Source organism: Heterodontus francisci, chromosome 44 (assembly GCF_036365525.1).
Source record: "Heterodontus francisci isolate sHetFra1 chromosome 44, sHetFra1.hap1, whole genome shotgun sequence".
In the NCBI taxonomy this organism is placed as follows: domain Eukaryota; kingdom Metazoa; phylum Chordata; class Chondrichthyes; order Heterodontiformes; family Heterodontidae; genus Heterodontus; species Heterodontus francisci.
This window is the reverse complement of record NC_090414.1, coordinates 19723856-19751329: the sequence shown is the minus strand read 5'-3', so window position 1 is coordinate 19751329 and position 27474 is coordinate 19723856. Positions and strand designations below refer to the sequence as shown.

The 27474-nt window shown below is 51.0% G+C and overlaps 2 protein-coding genes across 2 annotated transcripts in view; one reads left to right on the top strand and one right to left on the bottom strand.

Annotated features, from left to right (window-relative positions):
- The window catches only part of eef1g (eukaryotic translation elongation factor 1 gamma), a 32745-nt gene extending 21272 nt beyond the window's left edge, over positions 1 to 11473 (bottom strand). Inside the window, exons 1-3 of the mRNA XM_068021650.1 lie at positions 11368 to 11473; positions 11106 to 11264; positions 959 to 1022 (exon numbers count right to left, since the gene is read on the bottom strand). Coding sequence (XP_067877751.1) covers positions 959 to 1022; positions 11106 to 11264; positions 11368 to 11379 — 235 coding nt within the window. The 5' untranslated portion in view covers positions 11380 to 11473. The remainder of the gene's footprint in view (positions 1 to 958; positions 1023 to 11105; positions 11265 to 11367) is intronic.
- A 3514-nt stretch (positions 11474 to 14987) lies between these two features.
- Positions 14988 to 27386, top strand: LOC137356077 (transmembrane protein 179B-like). Its single transcript, XM_068021873.1, has 5 exons — positions 14988 to 15125; positions 17736 to 17929; positions 21760 to 21894; positions 22744 to 22822; positions 25214 to 27386. Exons 1-5 carry the CDS (start codon positions 14991 to 14993, stop codon positions 25376 to 25378), a joined length of 708 nt encoding a protein of 235 aa, XP_067877974.1. The 5' UTR covers positions 14988 to 14990; the 3' UTR covers positions 25379 to 27386.
- The last annotated feature ends 88 nt before the right edge of the window (positions 27387 to 27474 follow it).

Below are 27474 nucleotides of genomic sequence, written 5' to 3'. Positions count from 1 at the left end.
TGTGCCTCAGAATACTTACACTGCATAAAGGATGACTGTGATGTGCCAGAGTTCCTAGCAGAGGAGCAGGGGGCAGTGGATGCAGCTAATAGCTGCAAACCTGAGGGGGAACTGGGTCGATATTCAGCAGAGAATGCAATCTGAGGATGGGATTTAGATGGGGTCTCGATTTCCCTCCCCCCTCTGGTGTGACAATGACAGATCCCATCTAAACTTCATTAGACACACTCTTAGACCAGCCACAGGATTCCTACCAATTGAAACAGTCAATACTGAGGGGGGAGGAGGGGGGGGGGGGAGAAGACACTCTGGTCACCGGGTGAATAGCTCATGGCCTCACTGGCAGTCTTACACTATTTCGACATTCTCTATCAGGACCATAGATGTTTACAGCACCAAAGGAGGCCATTCAGCCCATCCTGCCCACGTTGGCTCTTTGCTACAACAATTCAAAACTAAAACCCACTGCTCTGCTCTCTCCTGGATGTTTCCCTGCTTCAAATGTTTACCTGGTTTTCCCTTAAAAGATGCAGTGGTCGCTGCCTCGACCAGTTCCTGTAGTAAAGCATTCCATGTCACAACTAGCCACTGTGTGAAAACAGTTTTCCTGAACCCTCTCCCCACCCTCTGATTTTAAATTGATGCCTCCCTCATCACAGGCTTCTTAACCAGAGGAGATAGGGCCAACAGAGAAGAACTAGCAAAGCCTACTGTAATTTAAATTGTTGTGATCTGGAACGCGCTGCCTGAAAGGGCGGTGGAAGCAGATTCAATAGTAACTTTCAAAAGGGGAATTGGAGAAATACCTGAATGGGGGAAAGGAATTGCAGGGCTGCGGTGAAGGAGCAGGGGAGTGGGATTAAAATTCACAGCTCTTTCAAAGAGCTGGCACATGCACAATGGGTCAAATGGCCTCCTCCTGGGCTAGGTGATTCTAAAAACCTCCGCTTAGCCTTACCATAGTGAGCGATGGCATTGCTCTCGAAAATACAAAATCCATCATCTCCTTCGAAAGCGGGAACCTGTAAACAGAAGCACAAAGCTGGAGTGAGCAACAGAATGAATGGCAGTCTGCACTTCCCACACCAGAAGGCAGCCAACACTGAGCTTACTCTCTCCCCTCAGCATAGATTCCTTACTCACAAGTGGCAGTCACAGTGGCAACTTCTCCCAGCTCCTGAGCTGACTGCCCAGTTAAGTGTCAGATATGGTTGGGCACTAAGGGAAATTAAGGGATACCGGGATAGTGCGGGAAATTGGATTTCAGACAGATGTGCCATGACCAGGCTGAACGGCAGAGCAGGCTCAAAGGGCCAAATGGCCTACTCCAAGCTCCTAGTTCTTACAATCAATGGGTAGCACTCTCACCTCCGACGCTGAACGTCGCAAGTCTAAGCCCCACGTGAGACCTGAGCGCATAATCCAGACTGACACTCCCAGTGGCAGCACTGAGGGAGTGCCGCACAGTCAGAGGTGCCGCCTTTCTGATGAGTCATTGAACCAATGCCTTGGCCGCCCTCAGGTGGATGTAAAAGATCCTGCAGCCACTATTTCAAAGAAGAGCAGTGGGGAGCTCTCCTCAGTGTCCTGGGGCCAATATTTATGCCTCAACCACCATTAAAAAAATAACCATTATTCCATTACTGTCTGTGGGATCTTGCTGTGTGCAAATTGGAAGCTGGGTTTCCTGCATTACAGTGTTTATAATCCAGAAGTACTTCATTGGCTGTAAAGCGCTTTGGGACAGCCTGAGGTTGAGAAAGGCGCTATAGAAATGCAAGAAACTCACCAGTTTCATTAAGGCAAAACTCAAGGATGGAAAACTCAAGTCCGTGCATACAACTTATCCTAACATTCCAACTACTCACATCCGAGTGAATGACTCAATTCTCCCTACAGCCTGCAGAAACGGGTTAATTTAACTCTCACAGGGGACCTCTCAAAATTGAGGGATTTGAACTGAGCAGTCAGGGAGAAACTGTTTTCACTGGCAAGAGGGTGTGTAACTGGAGAACACAGATTTAACATAATCGGCAAAAAAAGTCCAGGGAGAATTTATTTTTTTAAATCGCTGCCTGAAAGGGCAGTGGAAGCAGATTCAATAGTAACTTCCAAAAGGAAAGTGGATAAATACTTGAAAAGGAGAAACGTGCAGGGCTATGGGGAAAGAGCATAGGGGGTTTGGGACTAACTGGATAGCTTTCAAACAGCCAGTGCATTCATGATGGGCTGAATGGACTCCTCCCGTGTTGTAGGGGTCTACGACTGAGATGATCAGAAATGGGTTCAGTCAGCTCTCACAGGTGACTGAGGAGACTTGCACGGACTGGGAGGGGAGTCTGTGATTATGTAAAGCCCGGGGTGAGTCTGTAGACCACAAACACAGCAGCTTGAACCTGTCACAGAAACATTTGTTTTGTAAATATTCCACAGAGAATCACACTCTAGAGAAACAAGGGCGGGATACAAGCCTGGATGTCGGCGAATCAATAAAGGAGATACTGTCGGAGGTGCCGCCTTTCAGCTGAGATGGTAAACCGAGGCCCCATCTGCCCTCTCAGGTGGGCGTAAAAAGATCCCACGGCCACTACTTACGTCAACAACAGAATAGTCGTCATCACGCTGCTGTTTGTGGGAGCCTGCTGTGCGCAAAACGGCTGCCGTGTTTCCTACTACACTTCCAAACGCTTTACAGCCAATGAAGTGCGTTTGGACAACCCAAGGTTGTGAAAGGTGCTACAAAAATGCAAGTTCCTTCAATCTTTGATAGTCTTTGTTTCCAACAAACACAAGCTCGTTTGCACATTCGGTGCCTGATTATCTGATGTCCCCAGAAAGGGGACAGACAAGACAGTGTAACTATAGAGGCCTCGATTCAATACTATTCAGCCAGCTTCACCCAACAGACAACGGCAGTGAGAATTAGGCACTTTGAGAGATCTGGTTTCAGCACTTACTTGGCGACCCAAGCATTTTGTAGGTCACACACACGAGCGTACCATTGAGCCTCAGGAACCACAACTACAAGTTTCAATCACTTTGCTATTAGTTCCCAAATATCACTTGTAGTCGATTCCAACAGATCTCTAATTCAGCTTTTTTTCAGCAACGTGGCACCACTGCCAAAAGCAGACCCTTCCAAACTGCTGGATTCAAAATGCAAACAACATGCATTTACAATATGTTTTTAATGTAGCGAACTGCCTTGGGATGTTTTACAAGAGCGTTCTAAAATAATATTTGCCAATGAGGAGATATCATAAGCCATCATTATTCGCTGGAGTATTGCCCCTATATAAACAGGAGGTATCACTGCCACATAAGGAGATTTTAGCCCAGGTGACCAAAATCTTTGTTAAAGAGGCAGGTTTTAAGGAGCATCTTAAAGGAGGAAGTTGAGGTGGAGAGGCAGTGAGGTTTGGGGAGGGAATTTCATGCTTAGGGCTCAGGAAACTGAAGGCACAGCCTGCAATGGCGGAGCAATTAAAACTGGGGATGATCAAGTTCAGAATTTGCAAATCTCAGAAGGGTTGTAGAGCTGGAGGAGGGCACACAAGTCGGGGTGGGCCAAGCGCATGAAGGGATTTGAAAACTAGAATAATTTTAAATCTGAGGCATTGCTTAACCGGGAGCCAATGTAGGTCAGCAAGCACGGGGCAATGGGTGAACGTGACCCGACCCAAGTCTGGATACAGGAGTAGCAGAGTAAGGGATACCCTCGGAAATGGCCTAACAAGCTAGTCAAAACGGTTACAAAGCCGATAGAGAATGAAATCAGACGGACCACCCAGCATCGACCTAGGCACCGGAAACGACATCAGCAAACCCAGCCTTGTTGACCCTGCAAAGTCCTCCTTACTAACATCTGGGGGCTTGTGCCACAGTTGGGAGAGCTGTCCCACAGACTAGTCAAGCAACAGCCTGACATAGTCATACTCACCGAATCATACCTTACAGACAATGTTCCAGAAACTGCTATCACCATCCCCGGGTATGTCCTGTCCCACTGGCAGGACAAACCCAGCAGAGGTGGTGGCACAGTGGTATACAGTAGGGAGGGAGTTGCCCTGTGAGTCCTCAACATCGACTCCGGACCCCATGAAGTCTCATGACATCAGATCAAACATGGGCAAGGTAACCTCCTACTGATTACCACCTACCGCTCAGTACTCCTCCATGTTGAACACCACTTGGAGGAAGCACTGAGGGTGGCAAGGGCACAGAATGTACTCTGGGTGGGGGACTTCAATGTCCATCACCAAGACTGGCTCGGTAGAACCACCACTGACTGATCCCTGAAGGACATAGCTGCTAGACTGAGATGGCGGCAGGTGGTGGGGGAACCAACAAGAGGGAAATACATGCTTGACCTTGTCCTCACCAATTTGCCTGTCGCAGATGCATCTGACCATGACAGTGTTGGTAGGACCACCGCACAGTCCTTGTGGAGACGAAGTCTTCACACTGAGGATACCCTCCATCGTGCTGTGTGGCACCACCACTGTGCTAAATGGAATAGATTTTGAACAGATTTAGCAATGCAAAACTGGGCATCCATGAGGCGCTGTGGGCCATCAGCAGCAGCAGAATTGTACTCAACCACAATCTGTAACCTTCTAGTCCGGCATATCCCCCACTCTACCATTACCATCAAGCCAGGAGACCAACCCTGGTTCAATGAAGATGCCAGGAGCAGCACCAGGCATACCTCAAAATGAGGTGTCAACCTGGTGAAGCTACAACCCAGGACTAATTGCTTGCCAAATAGCAGAAGCAGCATGCGATAAACATCCCGCAAACATAGCGGTCCCATAACCAATGGATCAGAACTAAGCTCTGCACTCCTGCCACATCCAGTCGTGAATGGTGGTGGCTCCACAAATATCCCCATCCTCAATGATGGGGAAGCCCAGCACATTAGTGCAAAAGATAAGGCTGAAGCATTTGCAACAATCTTCAGCCAGAAGTGCCGAGTTCATGATCCATCTCGGCTTCCTCCTGAAGTCTCCAGCCAATTAATTTCACACCACGTGATATCAAGAAATGACTGAGGCACTGGATACTGCAAAGGCTATGGGCCCTGACAACATCCGACAGTAGTACTGAAGACCTGCGCTCCAGAACTAGCCATGCCGCTCGCCAAGCTGTTCCAGTACAGCTACAACACTGTGGAAAATTGCCTAGGAATGACGGAGACACAAAAAGCAGGACAAATCCAACCCGGCCAATTACCGCCCCATCAGTGATGATCATCTCCATCATCAGTAAAGTGATGGAAGGTGTCATCAACAGTGCTATCAAGCGGCAGTTGCTTAGCAATAATCTGCTCAGTGATGCTCAGTTTGGGTTCTGCCAGGGCCACTCAGCTCCTGACCTCATTACAACCTTGGCTCAAACATGGACAAAAGAGCTGAACTGCAAAGGTGAGGTGAGAGTGACTTCCCTTAACATCAAGGCAGCATTTGACCAAGCACAGCATCAAGGAGCCCGAGCAAAACTGGAGTCAATGGGAATCAGGGGGAAAGCTCTCCACTGGTTGGAGTCATACCTAGCGCAAAGGAAGATGGTTGTGGTGGTTGGAGGTCAATCATCTCAGCTCCAGGACATCACTGTAGGGGTTCAGCTGCTTGATCAATGACCTTCCTTCGATCATAAGGACAGAAGCGGGGATGTGCGCTGATGATTGCACAATATTCAGCACTGTTTGAGACTCCTCAGATACTGAAGCAGTCAGTGTAGAAATGCAGCAAGATCTGGATAGTATTCAGTCTTGGGTTGATAAGTGGCATATAACATTTGCGCAACACAAGTTTCAGGCAATGACTCTCTCAAACAAGAAAGAATCTAACCATCGCCCCTTGACATTCAATGCCATTACGATCGCTTTATTTCCTCTGGACTTGACTATTCTAATGCACTCCTGGCCAGCTTCCCATCTTCCATCCTCTGTAAACTGGGACTTTTTTTTTTTATTCGATCGTGGGATGTGAGCATGGCTGGCTGGGCCAGTATTTATTGCCCATCCCTAATTGCCCTGGGGGTCACCATTGACCAGAAACTGAACTGGAGTAGCCATATAAAGATCATGGCTATAAGAGCAGGTCAGAGGCTCGGAATTCAGCTGCGGGTAACTCACCTCCTGACTCCCCAAAGCCTGTCCACCATCTACAAGGCACAAGTGAGGAGTGTGATGGAATACTCTCCACTTGCCTGGATGGGTGCAGCTCCAACAACACTCAAGAAGCTCGACAGCATCCAGGACAAAGCCGCCTGCTTGATTGGCACCCCATCTACAAACATTCACTCCCTCCACAACCGGCGCACAGTGGCAGCAGTGTGTACCATCTACAAGATGCACTGCAGCAATGCACCAAGGCTCCTTAGACAGCACCTTCCAAACCCATGACCTCCACCACCTAGAAGGACAAGGGCAGCAGATGCATGGGAACACCACCTCCTGCAAGTTCCCCTCCAAGCCACTCACCATCCTGACTTGGAACTATATCGGCCATTCCTTCACTGTCGCTGGGTCAAAATCCTGGAACTCCCTCCCCAACAGCACTGTGGGTGTACCCACCTGGCCTAGCCAGCGACACCCACATCCCACCAACAAATTTTTAAAAAGAGTTAAAGTTTACGGAGGATGGAAGATGGGAAGCCGGTCAGGAGTGTGTTCGAATAGTCAAGTCTAGAGGTAACAAAGGCAAGGGCTCAGCAGCAGATGGGCTGAGGTGGGGTGAAGTCGGGTGATGTTAGGGAGTTGGAATTAGGCGGTCTTGGTGATGGCGTGGATGAGCAGTCACAAGCTCATCTTGGCATCAAATTTAAGCCGAGGTTGCAAACAGGACAAAATCACTCAGCAGAAAACACAGATGCAATCAGACTAAGGTTGCGGAATTGCGAAGGATCGCAGACTGCCTGTAGGCTGGAAACTCCTGGTTTAACCCACACGGAGACTGACCTGAGAGTGCTCGATGCTGACGTGGTGCTGCTAGGACAAGTAGTGAGAAAGTGCCCGAGAGCCAGCAACTCCCGAGGATGAGAAATTTTTACATTTCTTTTTAAACTGCTTGAAGCAGCCGAGGCCTGCCAGAGGAATCAACAGAGAGACTGGAATTTACATAGCACCTTTCACCACCTCAAATGCCTCACAGCGGTTTACAGCCACAGAAGTACTTATGGTGTGTTGTCACTCTTGTAATGTAGGAAATGCGGCAGCCAATTTTCACACAGCAAGATCCCGCACACAACAGTGAGATAATTAATGGAGATTTGATTTTTAAGGCCCTAGTTGAGCGATGATCATTAGCCCAGGACACTGGGGAAAACTCCCCTGCTCTTCTTCCAATAGTATCCACAGGACCTCTTGTGCCCACCTGAGGGGAAGATGGGGCCTCAGTTTAACGGCTTATCTGAAAGATGGCACCTTTGGCAGTGCAGCACTCCCTCAGTACTGGCACGAGGTGGTAGCAGGTGAAGGACTGATCTCAGTTAAACCCAGAATCCTTGAGCTGTTCGGGATTCTGGACTCAAGTCAACTGAATGTGAATCTAGAATTCAGGAGCTTGGAAAGACACTTTTGCCTCCAACGAGGAAAAACACACACGCAGCCAATAAACTACACCGCGTGAATTGGGTAGCAGACAAATGGAAATGGATAAAACACGAGATAGCTATCAGCACCTGGAGAGACACCAAGCACTAGAACTCAGCCGTGAGTCAATCTCTCTGATATACCATGACCACAATGCTACTTTTTAAAAATTCATTCATGGGATGTGGGCGTCACTGGCCAGGCCAGCATTTATTGCCCATCCCTAATTGCCCTTGAGAAGGTGGTGGTGAGCTGACTTCTTGAACCACTGCAGTCCGTGTGGGGTAGGTACACCCACAGTGCTGTTAGGAAGGGAGTTCCAGGATTTTGACCCAGTGACAGTGAAGGAACGGCGATATAGTTCCAAGTCAGGATGGTGTGTGGATTGGAGGGGAACTTGCAGGTGGTGGGGTTCCCATGCGTCTGCTGCCCTTGTCCTTCTAGGTGGTACAGGTCGCGGGTTTGGAAGGTGCTGTCGAAGGAGCCTTGGTGTGTTGCTGCAGTGCATCTTGTAGATGGTACACACTGCTGCTACTGTGCGTCGGTGGTGGAGGGAGTGAATGTTTGTGGATGGGGTGCCAATCAAGCAGGCGGCTTTGTCCTGGATGGTGCTGAGCCTCTTGTGTTGTTGGAGCTGCACCCATCCAGGCAAGTGGAGAGTATTCCATCACATTCCTGACTTGTGCCTTGTAGATGGTGGACAGGTTTTGGGGAGTCAGGAGGTGAGTTACTCACCGCAGGATTCCTCGTCTCTGATCTGCTCTTGTAGCCACGGTATTTATATGGCTGGGCCAGTTCAATTTCTGGTCAATGGCAGCCCCAAGGATGTTGGTAGTGGGGGATTCAGTGATGGTAATGCCATTGAATGTCAAGGGGAGATGTTCATTGCCTGGCACATGTGTGGCACAAATGTTACTTGCCACTTATCAGCCCAAGCCTGGATATTGTCCAGGTCTTGCTGCATTTCTACATGGACTGCTTCAGTATCTGAGGAGTGACGAATGGTGCTGAACATTGTTCGCTGATGATTGCACATCGCCACTTCTGACCTTATGATTGAAGGAAGGTCATTGATGAAGCAGCTGAAGATGGTTGGGCCTAGGACCTACGCTGGGCGGTCAGCCTAAATTAGAGACAAGGCATCGAAGAGCGAAATCAGGAAGTGGAAATCTGGAACTACCCCCAACACCCAAAAGGATGGTGGTAGGGGAGGGGGTCGATTGGAGCTTCAAAGACTGGGATGCAAATTGTTGAGTAACGGTAGCAGGAGCAAAGGTGGGCAAATGGGAGCTGAGATACAGATCAAATGGAATACCAGAGGAACAGCTCCAAGGTCTGAATGGCCACCTCTTGCTACCAGCTCATACCCCACAGCAGGACATGAACACTTAGCCTTCTGACTCAGAGGAGAGAATGACACTGATTGAGCTGTGCTGACACAGGCTATGCACCAGACAATAATCTGCCTCAAAGGCCACACAATAAAAGTTTAAATCCACATTCTCCCTGATTTGCAGGTCACCTCAGGTTGCTGGACCATCCGACTCCACATCCACCCATGCCCCAAAATGTGGGGAGAGAATAATGGGTGCAGGGGAGGGATATATATTAAACTCACTGAAAGCAACTCAACTTAAGCCTGGAGACAGGAGGAGAGCAGAGGCACATTAATCAAGCTCCACAAATATTCCCCCCCTCCCTGTCTGTTCGTGCAGGCAGCTGCAACATCAATGAACTACCAGCCCCGGAAGATACCTCAGGAGGATTGTCAGTCCCCTTTGAGTCATTTTCCTGCAAGTCACAACTCCTGTGCTGAGACAAGCATGCAGCCAAGGCTCCTTCGACAGCACCTTCCAAACCCGCGAACTCTACCACCTAGAAGGACAAGGGAGGCAGACGCATGGGAACACCACCACCTGCAAGTTCCCCTCCAAGTCACCCACCATCCTGACTTGGAACTATATCGGCCGGTGCTTCACTGTCGCTGGGTCAGAATCCCGGAACTCCCTCACAGCACTGTGGACATACCTACAGCACACGGATCGCATTAGTTCAAGGTGACGAGTCACCACCACCACCTCGAGGGTAATTAGGGATGGGCAACAAATGTGGGGGCATTGCCAGTGATGCTCACATCCCATGAACAGACAAAAAGCCAGAGACACAAACAGACAGGTATTTAACCACCCCCACCACCCCCCCAACAAAGCACCGTGATCACAGTAGGCAGACAAGGGGTCGGGGGGGGGGGGTTGGGGGGGGTGAGGGGTTGGGGGGGGTGAGGGGTTGGGGGGGGGCGAGGGGTTGGGGGGGGGGCGAGGGGTTGGGGGGGGGGCGAGGGGTTGGGGGGGGGGCGAGGGGTTGGGGGGGGGGCGAGGGGTTGGGGGGGGGGCGAGGGGTTGGGGGGGGGGGCGAGGGGTTGGGGGGATGCGAGGGGTTGGGGGGATGCGAGGGGTTGGGGGGATGCGAGGGGTTGGGGGGATGAGGGGTGGGGGGGGGATGCGAGGGGTTGGGGGGGATGCGAGGGGTTGGGGGGATGCGAGGGGTTGGGGGGATGCGAGGGGTTGGGGGGGGTGAGGGTTGGGGGGGGTGAGGGGTTGGGGGGGTGAGGGGTTGGGGGGGGTGAGGGGTTGGGGGGGTGAGGGGTTGGGGGGGTGAGGGGTTGGGGGGGGTGAGGGGTTGGGGGGGGTGAGGGGTTGGGGGGGGGTGAGGGGTTGGGGGGGTGAGGGGTTGGGGGGGTGAGGGGTTGGGGGGGGTGAGGGGTTGGGGGGGTGAGGGGTTGGGGGGGTGAGGGGTTGGGGGGGGTGAGGGGTTGGGGGGGGTGAGGGGTTGGGGGGGGTGAGGGGTTGGGGGGGGTGAGGGGTTGGGGGGGGTGAGGGGTTGGGGGGGTGAGGGGTTGGGGGGGGGGTGAGGGGTTGGGGGGGGGTGAGGGGTTGGGGGGGGGTGAGGGGTTGGGGGTTGGGGGGGGTGGGTGAGGGGTTGGGGGGGTGAGGGGTTGGGGGGGGGTGAGGGGTTGGGGGGGGTGAGGGGTTGGGGGGGGTGAGGGGTTGGGGGGGGGTGAGGGGTTGGGGGGGGGGTGAGGGGTTGGGGGGGGGTGAGGGGTTGGGGGGGGGGTGAGGGGTTGGGGGGGGGGTGAGGGGTTGGGGGGGGGTGAGGGGTTGGGGGGGGGTGAGGGGTTGGGGGGGGGGGTGAGGGTTGGGGGGGGGGTGAGGGGTTGGGGGGGGGTGAGGGGTTGGGGGGGGGGGGTGAGGGGTTGGGGGGGGGGGTGAGGGGTTGGGGGGGGGTGAGGGGTTGGGGGGGGGTGAGGGGTTGGGGGGGGGTGAGGGGTTGGGGGGGGGGTGAGGGGTTGGGGGGGGGTGAGGGGTTGGGGGGGGGTGAGGGGTTGGGGGGGGGGGGGTGAGGGGTTGGGGGGGGGGGGTGAGGGGTCACCAATATCTCTGGGAATGACAATGGCGAGGGGCGGTGGGAGACAGGGGAGAACCACCTCGCTCTCTCCCCCAGCTTTCTTTACCTTGCCCAGGGGGAATTTCTGGAGGAAGTCGGCGCTCCTGTTGGTCTGGCCGAAGATGAAGTGCGGCGGGCCGGAGTGGAGCCGCAGCTTGGAACCGCTGTACTGGGCGGCGATCAGCGCCTTGAAAGCCCGCCAGTTCTCGGGGTAAGTGTACAGAATCTGCGGGGAGGAGAAGCAGAAAAGTCAGTGATCGAAGCCGCAGAGGCCCAGAGGCCAGGATGGCGCCGATACAGCGCGGATTAAAGCCGGAGCTCCCACTTACCCCGTCCGCCATCTTACACAGGCAGCTGGAGAGAGAGGGAGCAATCCAACTCACGGCCCCGTCGTAAAGAGAAGCGGCCGGTGACGGTAGGCGCTGTCGTAAAGGGGGCGTGGCCTCCAGGGTGATTGACAGGAGGCAGCTCAGGGCTCCTCCCCACCCCCACCACGGCCACCTGTAGCCCAGCAATTTACTCTTCTCCAAGAGCTGAAGTCTATCACTATCCTCCTCACAGTTCACAATACTTCCAGGTTTTGTGTCATTGCAAATCTTGAAACTGTGCCCTGCACACCCAGGTCTAGGTCATTGATACAGATCAAGAAAACCAGGAGAAGAATTTAAATGCGCACTTAAAACAAAATGTCAATTTTCCTTTTCTTTGAATGCTTTTGTAAATTAATTGTTAAAGGGTCAGCACTGAGGGAGTGCCGCACTGTCGGAGGGTCAGTACTGAGGGAGTGCCGCATTGTCGGAGGGTCAGTACTGAGGGTGTGCCGCATTGTCGGAGGGTCAGTACTGAGGGAGTGCCGCACTGTCGGAGGGTCAGTACTGAGGGTGTGCCGCACTGTCGGAGGGTCAGTACTGAGGGAGTGCCGCATTGTCGGAGGGTCAGTACTGAGGGTGTGCCGCATTGTCGGAGGGTCAGTACTGAGGGTGTGCCGCATTGTCGGAGGGTCAGTACTGAGGGTGTGCCGCATTGTCGGAGGGTCAGTACTGAGGGAGTGCTGCACTGTCGGAGGGTCAGTGCTGAGGGAGTGCCGCATTGTCGGAGGGTCAGTACTGAGGGTGTGCCGCATTGTCGGAGGGTCAGTACTGAGGCAGTGCCGCACTGTCGGAGGGTCAGTACTGAGGGTGTGCCGCACTGTCAGAGGGTCAGTACAGAGGCAGTGCCGCACTGTCGGAGGGTCAGTACTGAGGGAGTGCCGCACTGTCGGTGGGTCAGTACTGAGGGAGTGCCGCACTGTCGGAGGGTCAGTACTGAGGGAGTGCCGCACTGTCGGAGGGTCAGTACTGAGGGTGTGCCGCACTGTCGGAGGGTCAGTACTGAGGGAGTGCCGCACTGTCGGAGGGTCAGTACTGAGGCAGTGCCGCACTGTCGGAGGGTCAGTACTGAGGGAGTGCCGCACTGTCGGAGGGTCAGTACTGAGGGTGTGCCGCACTCTTGGAGGGGCAACTGTCAAAGTTGTCTTTTGGATGAGATGTTAGACTGAGGCCCTCGACTTCCCCCTCAGGCATGGGGGATTAAAGATCCCATCTCTGACAGTGCGGCAGTCCCTCAGTACTGACCCTCCGACAGTGCGGCACTCCCTCAGTACTGACTCTCCGACAGTGCTGCACTCCCTCAGTACTGACCCTCCGATAGTGCAGCACTCCCTCAGTGCTGACTCTCCGACAGTGCGGCACTCCCTCAGTACTGACTCTCCGACAGTGCGGCACTCCCTCAGTACTGACCCTCCGACAGTGCGGCACTCCCTCAGTACTGACCCTCCGACAGTGCGGCACTCCCTCAGTACTGACTCTCCGACAGTGCGGCACTCCCTCAGTACTGACTCTCCGACAGTGCGGCACTCCCTCAGTACTGACTCTCTGACAGTGCGGCACTCCCTCAGTACTGACCCTCCGACAGTGCAGCACTCCCTCAGTACTGACTCTCCGACAGTACAGCACTCCCTCAGTACTGACCCTCCGACAGTGCGGCACTCCCTCAGTACTGACCCTCCGACAGTGCGGCACTCCCTCAGTACTGACTCTCCGACAGTACAGCACTCCCTCAGTACTGACTCTCCGACAGTGCGGCACTCCCTCAGTACTGACTCTCTGACAGTGCGGCACTCCCTCAGTACTGACCCTCCGACAGTGCAGCACTCCCTCAGTACTGACTCTCCGACAGTGCAGCACTCCCTCAGTACTGACCCTCCGACAGTGCGGCACTCCCTCAGTACTGACCCTCCGACAGTGCAGCACTCCCTCAGTACTGACTCTCCGACAGTACAGCACTCAATCAGTACTGACCCTCCGACAGTGCGGCACTCCCTCAGTACTGACCCTCCGACAGTGCAGCACTCCCTCAGTACTGACTCTCCGACAGTGCAGCACTCCCTCAGCACTGACCCTCCGACAGTGCAGCACTCCCTCAGCACTGACCCTCTGACAGTGCGGCACACCCTCAGTACTGACCCTCTGACAGTGCGGCACTCCCTCAGCACTGACCCTCCGACAGTGCGGCACTCCCTCAGTACTGACCCTCCGACAGTGCAGCACTCCCTCAGTACTGACCCTCCGACAGTGCAGCACTCCCTCAGCACTGACCCTCTGACAGTGCGGCACACCCTCAGTACTGACCCTCTGACAGTGCGGCACTCCCTCAGCACTGACCCTCCGACAGTGCAGCACTCCCTCAGTACTGACCCTCCGACAGTGCGGCACTCCCTCAGTACTGACCCTCTGACAGTGCAGCACTCCCTCAGTACTGACTCTCCGACAGTACAGCACTCAATCAGTACTGACCCTCCGACAGTGCGGCACTCCCTCAGTACTGACCCTCCGACAGTGCAGCATTCCCTCAGTACTGACTCTCCGACAGTGCAGCACTCCCTCAGTACTGACCCTCCGACAGTGCAGCACTCCCTCAGCACTGACCCTCTGACAGTGCGGCACACCCTCAGTACTGACCCTCTGACAGTGCGGCACTCCCTCAGCACTGACCCTCCGACAGTGCAGCACTCCCTCAGTACTGACCCTCTGACAGTGCAGCACTCCCTCAGCACTGACCCTCTGACAGTGCGGCACCCACTCAGTACTGGCAGCTTCAGCCTGGATTTTTGTGCTCAAGTCTCGAGTGGGACATGAGCCCACAACCTTTTTTTTCCCAAAATATACTTAATTTATAAAAATCTGTAAAAAACTGCATTACAAAACAGTTCCAAACAGCACCAAGTCAACAATACAAAGAGTGTAAAGGAGATGAGTCTTCCTGCCGGGTACAGTACAGGTCTGTTCTGGTTGAATTACCAACTCCAGAGCAGACATGACTCAATTGGCGATGACTTTGGACAGAATCTTGTGATCAACATTAAGCAGTGAGATGGGGCACCAATTTCTGATTTCCGCCCTCTCCCCCCTTCCGCTTGTAGATGAGGGTGATGATGCCTTTCCTCGTGGATTCTGACATGCTGCCGGCCAGGAGCAAACTCTCGTACACTTCCAGCAGGTCTGGGCCGATCCAGTCCCACAGAATCGAATACAACTCAACCGGTAAGCCGTCGCTTCCGGAAGTTTTACTCATCTCCAAGGACCTAACGGCCTTTGTCCGCTGGTCCAGAGTTAGCGGCTTGTCCAGTCCTTCATGGGCACAGAGGCAGGAGTGCTAAACCTCTGAGCCAAGGCTAACACTTCAAATGAGACAAACGACAAGCTCATCTGCTTGGGTTGATGCTGGCAGCAACCCAGGAAAGGGCTGCATGTGACTCAGATGCAAACAAAAAATAACATTTGCAAATAGGATTAAACAGTTCCGTTGCACATGAGGGAGTGAATGTGAGTGAGTCCCCCCCTTGTTCTGCAAATGAATGTCAGATGAGGAAAAGGCAGTTCCCCTGAGATCCCCTCCCCTCCCCTTTAAGAAAATGATTGCAGTTCCGGGTTTCTGTACTTGTGGCTGGAAGATGGCGCTTTCTGTGTTCTTATTTTTGGAACTTTTGGTTTATGGAGCTGCCTTTATTTGTGGGATTGTCACTGCTGCCTTGGTTACTGTGACCCAGGTATGAAATAAAGTGGGAGGAGAGGGGGAAAACTGGCAGAACAAAACAGCAACCAGACCCAGGTATGAAATAAAGTGGGAGGAGAGGGGGAAAACTGGCAGAACAAAACAGCAACCAAATAAATCCCAATTTAGAAACATCTTTTGACTAAATATTAACCGGACTTTGTCACAAAAAAAAAAGCAAGACTGTTTCTAGAAAAGTTGGGTTAGTTTTGCTTAGCAAGGTTGACGATTTTCCTTAAAAGTGTGGTTGCTTTTGATTTTGCTGTTAATTGTATGACTTTCTGATTTGATTAATCTTTGTCTCGCTATTTCTTTTCATTTCTAACCGCAACGGGAAACTTCGGGCAAGTTCGATACTAGTGGCAAAAGTTAAAGATTTGGAGTTTTTTAAAAAAAAAAAGTTTTTAAAAAGGGGTGGGCAACACGTGTCTTAAACTAGAGGGTAGCAAGCCAACTTTCAAAAAGGAAAAAGTTCGGAGATATTTAAAAACAAAATGTTTTCACGAAAATAACTTCCCTTTTTTCAGTTTTTGTAGCTAAAAACACGTGTTGGATACCAAGTGTCAATTTCACACCACTTTCCCCCAACACCCCAGCCCAGAGATGGTCCCACTGAACGTTGCTTTGTTTGAGATGTTCTGTTTAGCTGTATTACTAAGGGTTAAGGGTCATCTGCAAACACCGTTCTTCAAAATATAGGTATCAGACAGACCTGTTCCAAGTATGTCTCAGCTGGTCAGGGACCATGTATGGTCTGTAATCAAATCACTTGATCTCTGAGGGGTGTGGGGTGGGGGGGGGGGTCTGCTTTCCCAGGAGTAAGGGAGGAAATGGGATATGGCTTTCTGCTGCTGGCCTCGTGCTGGGGAAGTGTTCTTCCCCCACCTCTTCTTCCAATCACGACCGTGGGATCTTTTACTCCCACCCGAAAGGGTAGTCGGGGCCTCAGTTCGACGTCTCACCCAAAAGTCAGCACCTCCGACAGTGTGGCACTCCCCCCTAGGGGAGCATCGGCATGGTTTTCCGTGCTCGAGGCTCCAGAGCGGGGCTCGAATCCACAACCTCCTGACTCGGCGGCAAGAGTCCTGACCCGCCCAGCCCCTTTAGAGAAGGTCAATCTGCCCTCCTCACCCGGTCTGGCCTACATGTGACTCCAGATCCACAGAACCTCTGAAATGGCCTAGCAAGCCACTCCAGTTGTCAAGGGGCAATTAGGGATGGGCAACAAACGCTGGGCCTTGCCAGCGACGCCCGCATCCCGTGAAAGAATTAACACAGAAAAAAAAAACCTACCGGATTTACACTCGACGAACTGGATCACTAATATCCTTCAGGGAAGGGAACCTGCAACCTCTACCCTGCTCTGGGCCTGTACGTGACACTGTGTAGTGGTCAGTTCTGTGCAACTAGGGAAGTGCAGTGATTGCTTCCCTGTCTGCATTTCCTATGGCCCAAGAACCAATAGAACAAGAATAATCTTGAACTTGAGGAAATTATACTGTCGATATAGTGCATATTAAAATATGGCTGTATTAAAACAAGGTTGGACATTGCAAGCCAAGGCGAAGAGGTAGCCAGGGGAGGGGAGGGGAGGGGTGGGGGGGGGGGAAGAATCCTTTCTGATTTTTGTGAGCAGTGTCTGTGTAAGTAAGCTACAGCAGCCTGAGGCAGCCCAGCTGCCCTGAGTGTGAACAACATCCTGACAAGAAGAGGCACTGGAGATGGCCAGTTTGGCCCCCCCCTACAGTCTGGTACAGATGGACTGTTCCCCCTCCACCCCCCACTGTCTCTCTTACTCCTCCCACCCCTCGGAATGAGAATGAAATAATGAGCAGCTTCTGCTCGATCCCGTGATTTGACTTTTTTTTTCTTCTTCTCCTCCTCCCTCCAGAAACACGCTTGTGTCCCTAAAAGAAAGAACTTGCATTTCTATAGCGCCTTTCTCAGCCGACCGAGCACTTTTGAAGTGTAGTCACTGTTGTAACGTAGGAAACACGGCAGCCAATTTGTGCACAGCAAGATCCCACAATGTGATAATGACCCAGATAAATGGCGCGTGTTTAGTGATGTTGGGTTGAGGAATGAATATTGGCCCCAGGGGAGAACTCCCTCCCCCCCACCACACCCCCCCAATCCCCTTCCAGTAGTGGCCCCGGGATCTTTTACATCCACCTGAGAGGGCAGACAGGACCTGGATTAATGTCTCATCTGAAAGACGGCACCTCCGACAGTGCAGCGCTCCCTTAGTACTGACACTGGGAGTGTCAGCCTAGATGATGGGCAAATATACTTTGGAATGGGACTCAAACCCACGATCTTCTGACTCAGAGGGGAGAGAGAAAGAGATACCAGCTGAGCCAGTGCTGCCGCAGAAAGCCACGTGAATAACCCTCCCATTCAGAGTGGCTGAAAACATTTGTCCCAGATGAACAAGGCAGCTCTGAGAGTCAGTTTTGTCTGTGTGTCAGGCTGAGGTGGAGGAGGGAAGAGGGGCTGCCCTGTAACTCCGAGTGTTGGTTTCGGAAGTGGATTGGGCTCCTGTCTGGGAGTCCGGTATCTGTGCGGCTCAGTATCTGAGATTCCAGTGTCTGTGTTCTGGTTGCAGGGCGAGTTTGGCTCCAGGTGCATTCTCTATGGCGCGGCCAAGTGGAACACCACCAGCAAATCCCTGGGGCTTGTCCAGTTTGGCAGTGGCTCGCTCTGTGGTTTTATCAGTGCCGTCTCCGTGGTGATCGCTGTCTACTGCTTCTGCACAGTCTTCTACTTCATCTACGCCAACTGCATTGAGGGGGCGAGCCGGTGAGTGTTGGTATCACCGTGTTCACCGTAGGCTGCACGCTGCCTGGGGCGGGAGATGGCATGAGACCGTGCCGATATGTGCCAGGGGCAACAGTGTACTGACTCCATTCCTCTCCCTGGTAACAGTCTGAAATTAAGCCAGTCTGTTCACAGCCTTGATGTCACATTTGACCCCGAGATGAGCTTCCGACCTCATATTCGCACCATCACTAATACCGCCTATTTCCACATCGGTAACGTCGCCCCTGTCTCAGCTCATCAGCTGCTGAAACCCTCATTCATGCCTCTGTTACCTCTAGACTTGACTATTCCAATGCACTCCTGGCTGGTCTCCCCCTTAACTTGAGCTCATCCAAAACTCTGCTGCCTGTGTCTCAACTCACACCGAGTCCCGTTCCCCTATCACCCCGTGTACTTGCTGACCTACACTGGCTCCTGGTTAAGCAACACCTATATTTAAAAATTCACATCCTTGTTTTCAAATCCCTCAATGGTCTCGCCCTCTCCCTATCTCTGTCACCTCCTCCAGCCCCGACAACCCTCCCTATCTCTGTCACCTCCTCCAGACCCACAACCCTCCGAGATCTCTGCGCTCCTCCAATTCCGCCCTCTTGCCCGTCCCCCGATTCCCATCGCTCCACCATTGGCGGCCGTGCCTTCAGCTGCCTGGGGGCCCGAGCTCTGGAATTCCCTCCCTAAACCTCTCCGCCTCTCTCTCTCCTTTAAGACGCTCCTTAAAAACCGACCTCTTTGACTGAGTTTTTGGTCACCTGTCCCGAATATCTCCTGATTCACTCTCCTGTGAAGCACCTTGGAACATTTTAGTATCTTAAAGGTGCTAGATGAATGCACATTTTTGTTTGCTCACATCCAGGTGAACCAGACAGAGAGCTGGGGCCTTTTGCTGGGCTGAGGTCATAGTCATACAGCACAGAAACAGGCCATTCAGCCCACCTATGACCGTGCCGGCCATCAAGCACCGATCTATTCTAATCCCATTTCCACCACTTGGCCCGTAGCCTTGTATGCTACCGCGTTTCAAGTGCTCATCTAAATACTTTTTATATTGTGAGGGTTCCTGCCTCTACCACCCCTTCAGGCAGTGTGTTCCTGATTCCAACCACCCTCTGGGTGAAAAAATGTTTCCCTCAAATCCTCTCTAAACCTTCTGCCCCTTACCTTAAATCTATGCCCCCTGGTTATTGACACCTCCGCTAAGGGAAGAAGTTTCTTCCTATCTACCCTATCTATGCCCCTCATAATTTTGTACACCTCAATCAGGTCCTCCCTCAGCCTTCTCTGCTCTAAGGAAAACAACCCTAGCCTATCCAGTCTCTCTTCATAGCTGAAATGCTCCAGCCCAGGCAACATCCTGGTGAATCTCCTCTGCACCCTCTCCAGTACAATCACATCCTTCCAATAGTATGGTGACCAGAACTGTACACAGTATTCCAGCTGTGGCCTAACTAGGGTTTTATACAGCTCCATTGTAACCTCCCTGCTCTTATATTCTAAGCCTCGGTTAATAAAGGCAAGTATCCCATCTGCCTTCCACCTTATCTAGCTGTGCTGCTGCCTTCAGTGATCTATGGACAAGTACACCAAGGTCCCTCTGACCTTCCGTACTTCCTAGGGTCCTATCATCCATTGTATATTCCCTTGCCTTGTTAGTCCTCCCAAAATGCATCACCTCACACTTCTCAGGATTAAATTCCATTTGCCACTGCTCTGCCCATCTTACCAGCCCAACTATATCATCCTGTAATCTAAGGCTTTCCTCCTCACTATTTACAACACCACCAATTTCCGTATTATCTGCGAACTTACTGATCATTCCTCCTATATTCACATCTATATCATTAATGTACACTACAAACAGCAAGGGTCCCAGCACCGATCCCTGTGGTACACCACTGGTTACAGGCTTCCACTCACAAAAACAACCCTCGACCAGCACCCTCTGCCTCCTGCCACTAAGACAATTTTGGATCCAATTTGCCAAATTGCCCTGGGTCCCATGGCTCTTACCTTCTTGACCAATCTCACATGCGGGACCTTATCAAAAGCCTTACTGAAGTCCATGTAGACTACGTCAACTGCTTTACCCTCATCTACACATCTAGTCACCACCTCGAAAAATTCAATCAAATTTGTTAGACATGATCTCCCCTGACAAAGCCATGCTGACTATCCCTGATTAATCCCTGCCTCTCCAAGTGGAGATTAATCCTATTTCTCAGAATTTTTTCCAATAGTTTTCACTGATGTTAGACTCACTGGCCTGTAATTACCTGGTTTATCCCTGCTACCCTTCTTGAATAATGGTACCACATTCACTGTCCTTCAGTCCTCTGGCACCTCTCCTGTGGCCAGAGAGGATTTGAAAATTTGTGTCAGAGCCCCTGCTATCTCCTCCCTTGCCTCACATAACAGCCTGGGATATATCTCATCTGGGCCTGGGGATTTATCCACTTTTAAGCCTGCTAAAACCGCTAATACCTCCTCCCTTTCAATGCTAATATGTTCGAGTATATCACAATCCCCCTCTCTGATCTCTACACCTACATCGTCCTTCTCCATAGTGAACACAGATGAAAAGTAATCATTTAAAACCTCACCTATGTCCTCCAGCTCCACACACAGATTGCCACTTTGGACCCTAATGGGCCCTACTCTTTCCCTGGTTATCCTCTTGCCCTTGATATACTTAAAAACACCTTGGGATTGTCATTTATCTTGCCCACCAGTGTTTTCTCGTGCCCCCTCTTCGCTCTTCTAATTACTTTTTTAAGTACTCCCTACACTTTCTATACTCCTCTAGGACCTCTGCTGTTTTCAGCACTCTGAATCTATCATAAGCCTAGTTTTTTTTTCCTTATCCAATCCTCTATATCCCTTGACATCCAGGGTTTCCTGGACTTGTTGGTCCTGCCCTTCACCTTTATGAGAACATGTTGGATCTGAACTCTCACTATTTCCTTTTTGAATGACTCCCACTGGTCTAATGTCGACTTTCCTACAAGAAACTTTGGCCAGATCCTGTTTTATCATATTGAAATCAGCCTTCCCCCAATTCAGTACTTTTATTTCCAGTCCCTCTTTGTCCTTTTCCATAACTACCTTAAATCTTACAGAGTTACGGTCACTATCCCTGAAATGCTCCCCCACTGACACTTCTACCACTTGACTGGCTTCATTCCCTAGGATTAGGTCCAGTACTGCCCCTTCTCTTGTAGGACTTTCTACATGCTGGTTCAAAAAGCTCTCCTGTATACATTTTAAGAATTTCGCTCCCTTTTGCACTAAGACTATCCCAGTTAATATTGGGGAAGTTGAAATCCCCTACTATTATTAACCTATTATTTTTGCACCTATATATCTGCTCCTCTATCTCTCCCTGACTGTTTGGAGGCCTGTAGTACACTCCCAGCCAAGTGATTGCCCCCTTTTTTGTTTTTAAGTTCTACCCATATGGCCTCGTTTGAGGAACCTTCTAAGATATCATCCCTCCTTACTGCAGTAATTGACTCCTTGATCAATAGTGCAATGCCACCTCCTCTTCTACAGCCACCCCCCCCCCCCCATCCCCCTGTCACACCTGAAGATTCTATACCCTGGAATATTGAGCTGCCAGTCCTGCCCTTCCCTCAACCATGCCTCTGTGAAGCAAGATTAAACCTTCTTTATTCTTTCATGGGACGTGAGTGTTGCTGGCAAGGCCAGTGTCCGTTGCCCATCCCTAATTGCCCTTGAGAAAGTGGCGGTGGTGGTTGTACCCTTGTCTTAAGATGGGTGTTGTATTGAGACTTTGTTCTGTTTTGCATGTGTAGGGGCCTGCGATGGCTCACAGCCTGCCTGGTGATGTCCTGCATCTACCTGTTCTTCTTGCTGGTTTCCGGCTGCCTCTTACGAGTTGGGCTCAACTCGTTTTGTCAGTCTATCCTTGCAGAACATGAGATAAAGAGGTAAGAACCATATTTGGTGGAAGGAGTATGTGGCTTCATACGCACAGCACCCGAAGACGGGCAAAGAGGTTGAGTGAAGGATTGGAAGAGGTGACTGAAATGTTGGTGGAATTGAGGGGTTTTAAGGGTTGGGGAGGACAGAGGATTGGACAGGTTAGGAAGGGAGTTCCAGAGAGTAGGGCTGAGGTGGCTGTGCCACCAGCGGTGGGGAGGGGGCCATACATAATTACGAAATCGAGGGGTGGGGAAGAACGTTAAGACTTGGATTCCGAGAGCAGCTTTCATGATCTTGGGACTTTCTAAAGTGCTTTAACAATCAACGAAGAACCTTTTGACGAGGAGTCAATGTTGTAATGCAGGAAATGCAGCAGCCAATTTGTGCACAGCAGGATCCCACAAACGGCAATGGGATAAATGAGCGGATCATCTGTTTTATTGGCGGCTGATATTGACCCCAGCACACCGTGGACAGGGATCCAGCAGAGGCCATTGTCAACAGGACTTGGTGTGGGATGGGATTTGGGCAGCAGGATCAGGGAGAATCTGGATACATCGACTCTCGAGTTAAAGGGAAAGGCAGATGAGAGTTCTGGCAGAGGTAGGGGGCAGGGTAACAGCTGGATGGGCAAGGAGGTGGGAGTGAATGGCTTTTGGTGTTGGGTAAGACGTGGATCCAAAGTTCAGCCTAAGAGCATTGAGCTTAGTGTACTGTCTTGCCCAGCCTGACCAAACCGGGTGTTGGTGGCGGGGAGAATGGAGTTCGTGGTAAGGGCAAGGTGTTGGGACTATGGAAGAAAGCCTTGGTCGGTACCCGAGTCTTGCCAAGTTTGAATGATTTTTGTTTCTTAGCTGCTCAGATGCTGAAAAAAGGAACTGGACGGCTCCATACAACGGCTCCCGATTCTACCAAAACTTTACCAGTGCCGAGGTGAGCCTAACTCTTGTACCACTTCGCCATGAGCTATCCATTCTAATACCTTCCGCCGTCTATCAGCTTCAGTTCATCGCAAACTCTGCTGTCTGTATCCTAACTCACACCAAGTCCTGTTCATCTGTCAACACCCCCTCCCCGTGCTCATTGTCTACATTGGCTCCCAGCCCAGCAACGCCTTAATTTAAAAATCCTTGTCCTTGTTTGCAAATCCTTCCACGGTCTCACTCCCTATCTCTGCAACCCTCCGCCCTCTTGCGCACCTCCTGATTCCCATCGCTCCACCATTGGCGGCCGTGCCTTCAGCTGCCTGGGGGGCCCTGAGCTCTGGAATTCCCTCCCTAAACCTCTCCGCCTCTCTTTCTCTCTCACCTCCTTTAAGATACTCCTTAAAACCGACCTCTTTGACCGAGCTTTCACCTGTCCTAATATCTCCTTATATGATTTTCTGTCAAATTTTGTCAGATTTATGCCCCTGCAGACTGCCTTGTTTTACTAGCTTAAAGGCACTTTGCAAATTTAAGTTATTGTTTTTGATTCTGATTCATTAAAGGAAACTGAGTGACTCCATGGGTATATGCACTGCCCATATAGCCAGGGGAGTCCCGGGTTCGATCCCCTATCTGTACTGCATCTTAGCCAAGACAATATAAAAGGGGATCATCCTACAACTCTGTGCTCTTGGGTGGGTGGTGGTGGAAATCTGCCTGGAATTCCAGCCCCCGTTACAAACTGTGATCATCAAGCAGTGGCAGGATTGGGTTCAGCTCCTGTGGTCGAATAGCCCAAAGGAATCAGCACCCGTGGAACTGAATTCCCCCGCCCCCCCCCCCCCCCCCCCCCCCCCAGAAAACCAGCTTCTTGTGATGAGCAAAGTAGGAAGTGATGATCGGGGTTAAAAAAAAATTCCAGCTAAAATGGCCGTCATATTCCGTGTGTTGGACGACGGATCATTTGTGTTGTGGTGACCCTTCACTGAGAATGTGGAACTGGCTACCACAGGGAGTGGTTGAGGTGAACAGTATCGATACGTTTTAAGGGAAAGCTGGATAAATACATGAGGGAGGAAGGAATAGAAGGAGATGTTGATGGGGTGAGAGGAAGAGGGGGTGGGAGGAGGCTCGTGTGGAGCAGAAACATCACGGAGCAGATGGGCTGAATGGCCTGTTTCTGTGCTGTAAAATCGTGTAATTTATTTTTCCCTAATGGGTTCAGAGCTTCTTGCTGCACGGGTGGGATTGGCCTTTTAAGACTGCAAATGATCAGACCCCTGCTCAACTCCTAGCCCCAGATAATGGGGTAGGGAGAGGGCAATTCAGCCCCTCAGACCTGTTTTCCATTCAAGGAGATCTGCAGCCTAACTCCATATTGGGTCTTGCAGAGGGTAATTGGAGCTGTTTCTTCACATTGGCCGGCTGCTTGTAAAATCCTTGGCAAGAGGCTGGGTTACGGAGGTTGCCAGGAAATGACTAACTTTCTAGGATAGGGTAGTTGCGGTCTGTTGTGTGAAGGAGGCCGAGTTATCTAGAGCAGCAGGCAATGACTATCTTTCTCAATGTGCAGTTGTGGTCAGTTTTATGAATATTTAACCCGGTCAGCTGCGTGCATGACACTTTGTACAACGGGAGTGGTAATCATTATGTGTGTAAGATGAAATTTGCCAGTTCCCTCTGGGGCTGAAGCCTGAGCTTCATACAGTATAGAAGCAGGCCATTCAGCCCTTTGCACCTGTGCTGGCTCATTGGTAGGGCTATTAGTCCCACTTCTCAGCTCTTTTCCCCATAGCTTTGCAAATGAATCCTTGACAAGTATTTATCCAGTTTCCCTTTTGAAAGTTACTACTGAATCTGCTGGCACTGCCCTTCCAGGCAGCGCGTTCCAGATACAAACATATAAAATTGGACAGGAGGTGCCCAGCTGGTCCGTCAAACTCCTGATGGCTGAAGCATTGTGATTAATCATTTCCTTCCTCCCAGGCCCACAGTCCCTTGTCCTTGATTTAAAGTGGTTACCAATCAATTGGAGTAATCTACACAGGTTCCACAAACTTTTACTTTTCTCTACTTATACTGATTACAAAAAAGTCCCTTTTCCAGTGCTCAGCATGACTATCTTACAGTATATCTTGGAAACACTTGGAATCTCCTGGGAGAGGAAAAAACCCAGTCCCAATAAGAGAGGGGGGGGGGGGGGGAATACACCAGAAAATTCCTCTTTTATTGCCCATTTCTAATAGCCCTTGAGAAGGTGGTGGTGAGCTGCAGAGAGTATTCTGTCACACTCCTGACTTGTGCCTTGTAGATGGTGTCTTTGGGGAGTCACTGCGCTGTCAGTATTGTGCCCATCTGTTTTTTGTCCACGATCTTAAATCCAGCATTCTTTCTGCAGACCTCGACCTGGGTGAATTTCTTCTTTTGGATCGTGGTGCTAGCTCTGCTCATCGTGCAGCGGAAGCAGGGAGACGATTTCAAGCCGCTGAATGGGGCCAACTCTGACGGCACAGCCAGCTCGGGGGAGACTGACCGCTTGGTGCCGTCGGGACCCCGACCATGAAGCCATTTGAGGTGGGGTGGGGGGTGGCTCTGCTGGTGCAAGTGGCAAACGTAGGATGGGCTGGAAATCTGGCAGCATGTGTTTGTGCGTGTATATATTTACCTCTGTGTGTCAGCATCCACCTCTCTCTGGCCCAAAGCCTCCAGAACTACTGACAATGAACTCAAGCCTTAACTGACTGCCCAACTGGGAAGCGTTGGGTGCTGCACCATCTAGCCTATACCAAAGTGTATGTGTGTAAATGGCTGCTTCGTGCGACAGTTTGATTATTAGTTCCCTTCGAAGTGGTTTAACTTTCCGTGAATAAGTCTCCAATGCGGGCGTGTCACGATTGAACCGAGATCCTTTTCTGACAGAGTTGGATGCTGCGTCATTCTCTGCTTCATCTGTGCCCAAGCTCCTGGCTGTGAATTGGTTACAACACGACAAGGTTCGATGGGGTGGGGTGGGGTGGGGGGGGGGGGGGCAGATACAGACAAATTTTGAGGGGAAGTGGGGATGGGAAAAGGAAGAACTGAGTGATGTTTTTTTTTGGATCAAACAATGGGGTGAGTGGCGTGCCACAGTCTGAAGTATGAATGGGTGACCAAAAGCCAGCAGCATTGCATTAAAAAGTGAACAAGCCAGTTTCTCCAATAACAAACTTCCCTGTGACTGATACTTTGCACCAAGATCACCGGCCACTCTGCACTACTCTCTGCTTTACTACAACTGCAGTGTCAGGGGACAGACCATGGCCCTTGCCATAACCAGGGCAAAGGCTAGTGCTGTGTTTGAGATTAGCTTTTGCTGCAGTGCTGAGGTTTGTTCTGACAGATAGTTGGACTAATGATTCAAAGAGAACGAGCCTGGTCATGCCTTCAACGTCTGGGCTCAAGGGTGAAATCAAGGCCGGATTGATGGGAGGGAAGTCCGTTGGCTGAGAGTGCTGTGTAAAATGAAGTTGGCCAGTCATCTTGGGAGTGGGCTCACAGTACAAAACTATCCCCCCCCCCCCGACTTGGCATCAACTAACAACACATAGGTGAGGGAAAGGCAAATCGTAGATTGGTGCCATCATTAATCTTTACCCGACAGTCTAGTTTGGTGTCAGCTGTGGCTCAGTCACTCCCATTCTCACCTCGATCAGAAGGTTGTGGGTTCGCTGCATACTTGAATAAAAGCTGGGTTGACACTCCCAGTGCGAGTACTGAGCGAGCATTGCAACGTCAGTGGTGCTGTCGGATGAGATGTTAAAACCTGCTTGTCCCTTCAGGTGTGTGAAAAAAGATCCCACAGCACCGTTTGAAGGGGTGGGGAGTTCCCCCTACTATCCCAGTCAATATTCATCCAACTATCACTAAAATTATGTCAACAATGCCACATTATGTGAGATCTTGCTGTTTCCTGCGTTACAAAAGTGACTACACTTCAGAAGTACTTCATTGCCTGTGAAGTACCTGCGGATGTCCTGCGATTTTGAAAGTCTTGGTTGAAATGCAAGACTTGCTTTTGCACTAGCAGTGATGCCGTGGGTTATACTGACACTGAGTGCCTGGAATGAGACATGTTCCATTTCTCCCCCATACTTATTTTAAGCACATTTAAAAAAAACATAAATTTTATGCCATTAAAAAAAGGAGGCTGGAGCAAACACACTGACATCGACAAGACTTGTGACGCGCACCAGAATCCCAGTTCCTGCTGCCTGACTCTCTCAAATCAGTTAAAAGGGGCCACCAACTCCTCGCATCACTCGAACAAGGAGACCCCAAACTATCTGAAGTCACACACGGCGGTTTTTGGGGAAGCGGGGTTGGGGGGTCATGCATCTATCGCGTACAATTATGCACTCATATTGATGGGATCTGAAACAGGATTTAAACCTACCATTCAATTTGGCGTTCACTAGACCTAGACTAGTTTTATGTTTATATTAGCTAAAAAATTTTGTGAGCATAATCCCTAATGCAGGTATATTAACCAAATAATTGTATTAAAATAAAATTATTCATTTTAAGTTCGCAAACTTGCTCAAGTGGTTTCCATAAATGGTGGTAGATACGGTTTCATATGCAAGGACCTGGAGCTGGAATTCAGATTGTAATGATTACAGA